This window comes from Scleropages formosus, chromosome 4, assembly GCF_900964775.1.
Source record: "Scleropages formosus chromosome 4, fSclFor1.1, whole genome shotgun sequence".
Classification (NCBI taxonomy): domain Eukaryota; kingdom Metazoa; phylum Chordata; class Actinopteri; order Osteoglossiformes; family Osteoglossidae; genus Scleropages; species Scleropages formosus.
This window is the reverse complement of record NC_041809.1, coordinates 21,021,352-21,032,518: the sequence shown is the minus strand read 5'-3', so window position 1 is coordinate 21,032,518 and position 11,167 is coordinate 21,021,352. Positions and strand designations below refer to the sequence as shown.

Below are 11,167 nucleotides of genomic sequence, written 5' to 3'. Positions count from 1 at the left end.
CCCTCCCAAAATGTGTTATGAGGAACGGATGCAAGAAGGAACTTGCCCTGCATGCAGTAATTACTAATAGCACAATCCGCTGTAATGAACTATACCCAAGGGAACAAAGCCGGCTTACTAGAGTTCTTTTCCGGAAGCTGTTACAAGCCACGGTGCAACCAGGTAAGGCCACAAATAGAAACTGCGGCGTTTCCCCTCAGGAGATAACAACTATACTTAAAAGGAAGTTACCTTGACCCAGGCACAGGGAACCCAGGAACCGAACTAAAGTGACTCTACAGATGAGTCAAACAGAGGAAGACAGGAACACGGTATGACCCATTTATCTATAACTAGACTCCAGACTCATCCTGGCAGAAGCCTAAACAAAAGACACCTCTCATTCAAAAACAGCAGCCCGAGTACTGAACAAAGCAGCACATCTGAAAGCAACGCCAAATTGAAAGAAAGACATTAAGCACCCGTTCGACACCTTCAGTAACCATGGAGGCAAAGATGAGATTAATGCACGGAAATGCAACAAGCGCAATTTTAATGATAAAAGATATACAACTGGAAACAAGAGAGAAAGGCATTAGCCGGTAGAAAGTTCCATATTAATGAGAAGAGCATTGTTGGGGGCTTCTGGACCGACGTTTCTTCCACCAGGTCTATGACGGTCCCTGAACATCTGCAGCTCTTTCATTTCTGTTTTCTCTCCGGCACCGGGCCGTTAAGGTTGCGATTCATTGTGGGTTTGAGAGATTAAAGTCTCTTATTAAAATACTTTGCTGTGTTCTCGTTGGCAGTTTGCTGAATCACAAGTTGGTCCCTTTTTAACATTAACGTGTTGATTTTCTGAAGCTGGAGAATGGTTCCCTCGGGTGCAATGGTTCTCAGATTTCTTTGAACCTGAAACAACGGTGAAGCTTTTGTTAAACCACACAATACCCAAGGTTTTGCACCACAAACATTTCTTTCTGCTACATCAGGACTCAATATTACAGTAGAATTCTTACAAAAACCTTTTTTGAACATTTAGCTCACAAAATGGATTTGCCACTCTAGAAGTGTTATTTTTACCCTTCTTTTGCCAGTGATAACTAATTAAGTGGACAGTCACTTGACGACAGGCACAAGAAACTTGTCAAACTCATGGCACATCCCAGTCATACATTAATCCCACCCCTCAACTCCACTGCTGTTGTGCAAAAAAAGGGGGGGGGGGGGGGTTCTGAAACCGCAACTGCTGCGGTACTTCTCTCCAGCACAGTGGTGCCTTTCAAAGTTATGAAAGTTTTTGTCTCTATGCAATCTAGTTGTCGATGCAACACTGTTTACAATCAGTCTCTAAATATAGAGTGGCCACTTTCTTTTAATGTAAGGGTTTCCCAGTGTCACAGTCCCTTTTGACATCACTGAGAACTGAATGAATTTAGCAAGCAAAGAAAATTGTTCAACATAAATAGGCTATATAACAGAAAATAAAAGTCATAAAGGTGAAGAAATGGCTTAACTGCTAAGACAGACACTTACCCCCTCTGCCGGGTGGTATAGCCACACCAGCTCCTCACCTCCTTATAGACAAGTCTGGACAAAAGCTAGAGGGGCACAGAAGGGGGGGAATGTGATATTAGACTTCCATAAACATTGGTAAACAGCACAAAAAAAAGCCTCCTAAGCTTTCATGTAAATAAGAGGGAACACAAAGTGGTAATTTTTTCTTCTACCTACCAAACAAGCACAGATGTCTGCGATGATCAACATGTAAAACACATTATTCCACCCAGTTGGAGAAATCAACCCAGCTAACAGAGGGCCCAGAGCAGCACCTAGTGGACAAGAGAGAAACACTTATTTACAGTCACTGTACTGAGCTGTAAAACAAACTACTTACCATTATAAAAGGTTACAATAATTACAAAACAAATGACTATGAATGAGGAACAGACACAGTTCTTGCTACTTTAGTTCACATCCTCAGAAAATAAAAGACCTCCATTCAACCATTCTGGAGTGGCTGTGTCAACTTGGTATCCCATAAGACTTTGCTGCATGTTACTTTGAAGCTTGCAAAAGGTGCAAGAACATGTCATGTATTAGTTAACAACTAGCATTCATTGTCGGCTGACATTTGTTATTTAGGAAATGTAGACTCAGCTATGTTAGTTCGCATGCATTGTGCATGTCCTGTGATGTTGTGTCACAGTACAAACAGAGACCTTTGGTACTACTGCGTTAACCACTTGTGTACTTTAGAAAAACCATCATAAATGTGTGGTGCCCAATAAAACAAATTGTTTCTCTACCTTTTGGCCAACATCAAATTGCAGTGCTGTGTTTTTAGCTGGGGGCAGAATGGATTCTAATACCTGATTGTGGATGGTTTCACTGAGGGGGGGTGGGGGGGTTCTGCCTCCTAGTAGGCCTTTATGTTTTCAGTTAGTTAATAAAAGAGCTGTTGAAGTGTGACAGTGCTGCATTGTTAGAGTCTGCTACATTTCAAATTTAGACAGAGTACAATGGGAGTAAATACACTGTACCTCAGAGTCATATGAACGACAAGTGTGACAGAAATATTGCAAAACCACCTACTCTGAAGAAGTAAATCAATAGACTTCCAAAGTTCAGACTATATAATATGCACTAACCTATTGATCCCGTCCCATCAATAATAGCAGTAACCGTCGACAAGGCCCTGGAGTTGCCTCGCAAGCTTTTGTGTGTTCCCTGGGAAAGGACATTCCAGCAACAGAAACATCTCACAAACTTGCTTAACCTCTGATTCTGAAACAAAGTTCTTGGAGCCAAGATAAAAGGTTTAATTGTACAGTGTTTTTCTGCAGATCTATAGAACTGTTGTCACAAGACTTTACGTTTAAACATTGTGCCAAAGCCTTACCAGGTCAGCTGATACAGCGGTGGTGATGAGGGCATAGGGACCATTGACCAGGGCCCCGCACAGCAGCAGCATACCTGACATGTAAGTGCACACGAGGATGTGAGGGTTGCTACAGAGAACAGAATGGCAAGACTGTCCTCTGCAGAACATCCCAGCATGCTTTGCTGTGATGCATTACTTGCACAGGTACATACAAAAGATGTAACAGCATGGACACTCAGCACCTAGATCTATGAAAATGGCACCATTTTAAAAAGTAGAAGAGAGACTCGTCTCACCAATGGTGGTGGGGAGGCCGTTCTGTCCGACATGATTATACAGGAACAGCTTTGAAGAGAATGGACACAGATCAAAAATTAGCTGCAGTCACTCAAAGACTTTATTCATTTCTTTTTTCCAGATGAGGGCTGACTTGTGTTTGCTACACCTTGCCCACATATGTAGGGGTCAGGTTGAACCCAAGTGACAATGTGGAAATCTGCAGGAAATCAGATCACCACCCTCTGGCAGGGCACTCACACCTTGCCTTGAAACAGCCACAGGCATGTTTCTAGCAGAGACCGCAGCTCATTGCGCCTGTTGCCCAGGGTCGGAGGCCCTGGTGGGTCAACAAGAGCCTGTTCTCTCCTCTCACTTGTGAAAAAGTCAAAAAGCCCAGCAAACTGCTAAGAGCTCAGGAAGATCAGCCTTGCACAGCTAAGATGCACATTGAGAGGCACAACCAAGAGAGAATATATGTCTTTGCGCCAAAAGACACTGCAGCTTCACACTGACTGTAGTAAAGTGGAAACCTCAACTATTACTGTCAACAGCCAGGTTTATATAAAAAAAAAAAAAAAAAAAAAAAAGTTTGAGGTTGTTGCTTCTATATTTATTTGTGGAATAAAACTTGGACCAAAGCAAAGAAACCTAAGGGGTCTTCAGTTCAAAGACACAAAAACTCTTCACTAAAGTGCTGTGGGATTTGTCATTTGTAGGGATTGAGGGGGATCCCCCCCGAAAAAAGTCAGCTCAGAAAACAAAAAAACCCCATTTAGTAATATGAAGAATTTTGATGACTGAAACAACTCTGCATGACACTTTGTGAGCAGAATACAGCCAACGTGCTGATTACTGGTGTCCACCTACAGCTGGTTTCACAATCACTGACAGCACGTTTTCCCCACATGAACTGATGTAACTATAATACACAGCTGGCAACTCTGCTGTTTCACAGCTCCTGGGCTGTGGGTTTGAATTCAGCCAAGTGTATGGTATGTGCTCATGTTCTCATAGTGCTTGTGTAGGTTTCCTATCCCTGCCCTAGTGCAAAGACATGTTTCAGGTGGACTCATTCATTTAAATTGCCCTTAGTGTGTTAAATTACTTTTTTTGTGGAGAAATACACACACACACACACACACACACACACACACGTTTAAGTATTTTTCTCCAAAGTAATTTTACTTCTTTGCAATTTGTTTGGAGACTTTGTCTTCTTTTATAATTATTTGATTGTGTTCAGAAGGCCTATATGTAAGCTCAACCAAAACCACACCCCCACCTCCATCAGCATACCCATGGAACCTGGCATGCCCATGTTGAAGAGTGCAGATCATTTCATTCCATGTCTGCAAAGGTCTCCTTTGTTCATACTGTTTGTACTTCCAACTTTTTTTTTTTTTTTTAAACATACATTTGGAATGGAGGGAATATTTATGTCATATTTTATTCAAATTTAGAAACAACTCAGTTTTCTTTAAGGTTTACAGGATCTATAGCATAACAGCAAGCGCTACTAGATCAACTAATCTAAGAAACTTTGTATAGTGTATTTAGCATTAGTAGTTATTGGAGAAAGAGGTCAGCAAAACAAATTATTTCTGGCCCTACTGCTGGAACTGAGCAACCAAATGAAAAATTAAATTTTATTAGTTCAACAAAAATCTGACTATGGCAGGAAGAATTAAAGAAAAAGCTTCAATGCAGCTGCCCAGCTACACTGGAAGTACTTCCTGGTAAAGTACCTAATTTTGGCAGTGCATAATTAAAGGGGTAAGCCACTAACAGTGTCCTGAAGAGGCACTCACCATGGGCGCGGCGACAATCAGCATGACCCAGCAGGTGGTGGCTCTGCCATCAGTGTAATCAGACACCAGTCCTGCCAGGATGCCCCCTGCAAAAGGCACAACACACCCAGTCTTTTCTGCTGCACTAGCAACCTTTATTGTGCTTCTCTGAGCAAAAACCAGTATTTTTTAAAACTTACCCACAATTCCTCCAACATCAAACAATGTTGACATGTCCCCAGCTCCCTTGGAATCAAAATGTGCTAAGTAAGGAAGGGAAGAAAAAAGAAAAGGAAATGGATGATCCAACCCCTTTTACCACAACTTGTATTTCCAGAAACAAAGGCTGGAGGCTGGTTGATAAGGGGATGCTTACCAACGTTTGCAATGTACAGAGGCAGCCAGTAGAGGAACGTGTAGCTGACCAACTTGGCAAAGAGTAAGCAGAGGGAGAATTCTACAACGCCCTAGAGACAGAGACAGATAGGGCAGCTATGCCGCTAATGTTGCAATACACACACAAGTGTTAAACTGGTCAAAATCAGAGGTGGGCAGTAACACATGACATCTACTCCATTATTTCTGCTCAAGTAAATTCTCGGGCAAAATTACTCTTCTCAGAGTAGTTTTTATACTGATATTCATCATCCTCAGCATAAAGTAGAGTAGGTTGTTGCTCTTTTCCTGTTGAGTACATCCTTTAAGCATTCACTAACAAGCTCTTTGGGCTTACTAACCAACTTGTCAAACATAGTACTGTAATATCACTTAATTACATTATACACCATTTAGCAGTAATCAGCAGGCTATATAACTTGTACTGATAGCAATGCTTGCTACTATTATTTTGATGTCCCAAATGAACAGAAGAAGCAATCAGCTGGAATGTCAGTAGATCAAGTTGAGAATATGACTAAACTGATTTCTATTTTTAGTTGAGATGCTCCAAATCTGATTGGCCTTTTCACTTGTTAATCATTTGAAGAGTGCCATTTCTGTCTAGATTATATTATTATGGAACAGTTAGTAATGTAGTTATTACTTACAACCCAAAGGGTGTCTATTCAAATGTTTGCATGTCAAAATTAAGTACATAATTTTCTGAAAATAAAGGTGCTTTTACCAGACTGTTTTTGGCTACTCTAACCATCTCCGATAAAAAACACACTGAAAAGCAATTTATTTGTAGACACCACAAAAGTATAATATTCCAGTAACATTACTCCACATGTCTTTATCAGATGCCGTTATTCAAAATAACTGAATGATTTCTTTTTCAAAATACACATCTTGCATAGCTAGCTTTTTAAAAATTTAAGTTAAATAGGAATAGTTCAATAGTTCCATGATTGTAGGATTCCAACCTTTCTGTCACAAGTTCAGTCTCTTAATCACAGCCCTATCTACTTTGTTGAAGAAAAGAAACTGGTTGTTGGGTGGTGTGTTTTGTACGCACTGGAATTTGAAGGGCCCCCAAAAAGCTGATGGCCTTTTCATTGTCTCTGGGCAGCTCTCGCACTGTGGTCTCAGGGCTGCTGAAGATCTCTTCTGTGCTGGAGGCATTATGGAGGAGGGGCTCCTGCTCTGAAGTCTCCTAGATTTACAAAAAAAAAAAAAAAAAAAAAAAAAAAAAAAAAAAAGGTTTGTTACAGTTTAGATCATCAACAACAGGACAAAAAAAACTGAGGTGTTTTTCTCTATACTTACATGATGATTTGGAGGGCTGCAGTTCACATCTTCAGGTCCTAACAAATACAGTATTTAAAAAAGAAGTTAATATGAAAACTTCACTCATGCTTGGTACATTCATCCTTTAAGAATCTTTTCATAACCAGAGACAGTGTAAGGCCTACAAGTCTCTAGGATGGCCATCCTCAAATATATGTACGTGGGACACAGTAAAAATACTTTGGGAATCACTAGTGAGGATTTGTACAGAGCAGAATACACACTTTCCACAAGGAAGAAAAAGCAGACCACTCCTGTGGCGGCGATGATGATGCCAGGTACAATGAAGGACAGCCCCCAGGCTGAAGACACATAGACCCCTGCGATCAGAGATCCCAGGATGTTTCCCACTGATGTGTGTGAATTCCAGATGCCCATGATGAACCCTCGCCTGAGACAGGAATTGTGGGAGGGTAAAAACATTAACTTCAGGATATGCACTTTGTTTTTTAGGGTCTTTTCCATTATATCAAACCAGCACACCTATGGAGTTCATGAGGCACTGACAAAGGGCTGGTTCCTCAGTTTAAGAATGTTTTCCAATCACTGAAGTGTTTTTCACAAGAGAAATGGTGCCGTTTGCGGAACATCAAGCACTTAAATGCAGAGGTCAGTATTATTCATCCCGGGTGATGAAGAAACACAGAAACGGGGGGCAAAAAAAAAAAAAAAAAAAAAATAGCACTTGGCCAATTTTACTTACTTCCCCTTTCCAAACCAGTTTCCAACACAGGCCACCACTGCTGGCCAGCCTGTTGTCTGCACTAATCCATTCATGGCCTGTGGAACAACCACCGAGAGCAAAAAGGGTGGGGAGAAAAGAAAAAAATAAAGACTTGTTGCAAGTGTGTTCTTATGAAGTGGAAGGGCAAAAAAAAAGAAATCCACACATACTGTATATACACAAATGCACACGCAAAGTCATTTTCCAGCTGCCCTGTCAGTCATGTGACAAAGCCATGTGATATAAGCAAGTCCATTGAAGGCCCTTTGAGCCTATTTGAGCTGTGTGAACTTAGTGTGAGGTTTCTGCAGCATTCTTATCTTCTTCCATTTAAATGAGGATGATGGAACAAACTAATAAGTCTTGATACAAAAAAAAAAAAAAATTAAAACAAAGCATGATTTATAAGATTAATGCTTAACTATGTCAGTCACAAGCAAACGTAGAAATTCATCATAGAAGAATGCAGAGAACAGGATCACATTACTAAGTTATGTTAGGAAATACTCAGCACAGAGCGAGGAATGAGACCATCTGTGGGCTGGGCTCCCCTCACCTGGACAAAGGCATAGTACCAAATGGAGTGAATGTTCCAGTAGAAGCCCAGGCCAAACAGAGCTGTGAAGAAGCCACTGAGCAGCATTCCTGTGGAGAGGTAGTAACGCAATGGCAGCCGCTCCCCAAAAATCCCACTGTGAGGAAGAGGATGAATGACACTAATGTGAACAAAACCAGAGGATGACCCACAACCTCCTACTGCATCCATACTGCCACAGAGATGGACCTCCTTTAGACCTATATTGTACCTGAAAAACATGCCAATGGCATAGGCCACCAGGAAGGAGTTGTCCAGCACTCCAAACAGTGTCTGATAGTTGTTTTGGTCTGGGGAGGAAACAAGATGACCACAAATAAAGTGATGAAAGATTGTAAATGGCAAGCTGCCACCAACTTAATTCCCATACTTCCATTATATTCCTTTCTGCACACTTTACTCATCTACAACAAAGGGCTGAAAAGGAAGCAGATGTGTGGAGATGTCATACTTACAGGAAAACACTGGTTCAAGAGGCACAGTGCTGTCTGTTTTTAAATTAACCACTGATTTAAGTTTGAAGCACTAGATACATCATTCAAAAGATGTCAATAAAGCTGAGAAAGGGGGGAAAAAAAAAAACATCCTTCATAATTCATCAGCACCATGGCTAGCTATCTTATGTAATGATAATGGAAAAATATGACAATTCCCTAAGATTTCAGGAAAAAATGGAAATGGGCCTTGGATGTGAAATATTATCTCTTACATGTTTTAGCGTTATCCTATAAAAGTAACGGCCAAAAGAAAAACGAGCGCAAAAAAGCTGCACTCACCAAAAGGAGCCCAGTCACACCATGTCTCATTGTTGGTCGTATTGAGGTCTGGTGGCTGAATCACGATGGAGCAGTTTCTGTGCAGCTCACTCTGTAAAGAGACAGGAAAGTCAAAGTCAGCTTTGTCATTCCCACAATGTTTAGGACACACATATGAGCAAAACAGCATTTCTCACAGACCACGGTGTGAACATAGAGGACAACATATACTACTACCACTAAAATAATTGACAGTAACAAATTACAAGAATAAAAACACACCAGGTGAAAGTACAGTGATATGAAGAAAGGCAACACAAAAAAAAATAATCAAGGATGCAGAAAATAAACTATTACTGGTTAAAAGGATACTTTTCATGACAAATTACATCTTCATTTAGCTGTTTTTCTTACAATGTTACTTGCACTGTTGCTTATACTGGAAACTGATTTGGAAAGGGGAAATAAGTAAAAATTGGCTTACAATGTTACTATACTTACAATTATTTACCTATTTATACAGCTGGGCAATTTGTTACTGGAGCAAATTTAAGGTAAGTACCATGCTCAAGGGTACTACAGCCAGAGCTGAGATTCAAACCTGCAACCGTTGGATCCGAAGGCACCGGCTGTTCCCATTAAATTAACATTGCAGGGGTACTTACAGGGAGCTGCAAAGTAACTTTACATAATTGTGAGTTTTCTACAGGAAGTCTTCAACACTTTATTAGTTATTGATTTATTTACTTTTACCTTGACAATGCTGATTGGTTTCCGGGACAGGTGATAAGTAGTGTAGAAGATAAATGTAAGGAACAGAGTGAAGCCTCTGTACCTGAAAAAGATGAAGGAGCTCTTAGTCGCAGCATGAAAAGCAACAGTCTTATACATACATACAGTGACACTCAAGAGCAGAGAGTTCATTTTGACAGAACAACAGTTGCTCACGCGACGACGGGGGGGGGGGACTATAAGTGAAACCATGATATTTTCACACTGCAGGACAATGTGTAATTTCGAGATAAGCAAGACTGGCTTTAAAAAAATAAATAAATAATAAATGTTTAAATATATATATTTCCATAGTTTACTGCTCAAGCCTTTTTTTTTTGGTGGAAACAAACTTTTCACTGAGTCACGAGGAGAAGCGCGCGGAGAGCAGTTCTACGCTGCTTACTTCAGCCATGAAGGTGAAAACGAGGTAAACAGAAACCTGCACAACCGCAGCTGCAGCTGCAGCTGCAGCTTTGAACAGAGGATGCGCTGCACAAAAGGGCCTTTTGCCTCAGATGTGCGTTCGGTTACTAAAGAGCTCTTGTCTGAAGACCGTTTTTACTGTATTCAATCAATGTCCGATCAATGACCCATCCATCCACACACAGTGTTACTGTGGACGTGTTCTTACAAAACCACCCTTTTCACAAGTGAAGTGTGCAAAGAGGGAAATGGCACTGATTTCACCCAAACCACGATTACATGATGAGAAAAATGCACCACTCGAGCAACACAGCTGTTCGTTCTGTGAAATGCACCGCACTTCCACACATAGTACATTACAGTAGGGACCATCTTGTCAGGTTAAAAATTCACGTGACGTGTCTTACCAGCTGTCTCTGGAGAAAGAGGTGATGAGTTTAATGCCCGGAGCCAAACCAGACCTCATCTTGAGGGGTTTTTCGCTCTCCGTCCGCCTTCTGCTATTAATTTAATGTGACGTTTTAATGCGAAATGGAAAAGCCGTGGCCGTGGAACATCTCTCTCCGATCACTTCATGTTGAACATCGGCTTTGCGCGCCGGGGCTCGAGGCCGGGTTCAGTCGAAAGGAGGGAAAGGTTGGAAGGCTGAATGGAGCCGTCCTGTGTCCCTTTGCGCGATGGTTAAAAAGCGAACCTGTCGGGATCCTTCTCCCTAAATCGGTGTTAAAGGTGAGGTGAAGTGGCGCCAGTTCGAGCGAGCCGCGTCCAAGGGTCCGAACACAACAACAAGCGCCGCCCGTTAAAGAGCTGCAGCCGCTCGTCCGCTCCCACTTCCTGGAAGGATGGAAACAAACCAAAAAAAAACTGCATGGAAAAAGACACGTTCAGTTTCCACGGATTTATTCGGGTCGTGCTCGTGCGGTCCATATTAATAACGGCGTGGGCTTGAAGACGCATCACATGACCGTCCTCTCCGAGCACCGCTGAACCGCCGTGCTATTGTTCGCTTTCTGTCGGATCACTTGAGCTTCCCCAGGGCTGGAAACCAGCCTGACAAGGCACAGGCAAGACCGCGCAGCGCGTGACATACACATGACGTCACCGCACATTGGGCTCTTAACCCTCGAAGTCCCATCGGAACGATTATGCTACGCGCTTATAATGATGATGATAATAATAATAATAATACACAATTTGTTGCTTAGCAGGCGCTTATCAAAAGCAGTTTACAGACAGAGC

At 41.6% G+C, this 11,167-nt stretch overlaps 1 protein-coding gene across 1 annotated transcript; it reads right to left on the bottom strand.

The window, feature by feature from the left end:
- Positions 1-513: 513 nt before the first annotated feature.
- slc37a2 (solute carrier family 37 member 2) lies at positions 514-11,004 on the bottom strand. The gene is made up of 18 exons (XM_018755051.2): positions 10,336-11,004; positions 9,485-9,566; positions 8,753-8,843; positions 8,188-8,266; positions 7,938-8,073; positions 7,361-7,437; positions 6,882-7,048; positions 6,637-6,674; positions 6,386-6,523; positions 5,306-5,396; positions 5,130-5,192; positions 4,951-5,036; positions 3,160-3,208; positions 2,882-2,955; positions 2,631-2,709; positions 1,714-1,811; positions 1,516-1,580; positions 514-891 (listed from the first exon to the last, which is right to left on the bottom strand). The coding sequence occupies exons 1-18, from the start codon at positions 10,392-10,394 to the stop codon at positions 876-878; spliced, it is 1,488 nt and encodes a 495-aa protein (XP_018610567.1). The 5' UTR covers positions 10,395-11,004; the 3' UTR covers positions 514-875.
- Positions 11,005-11,167: the final 163 nt, after the last annotated feature.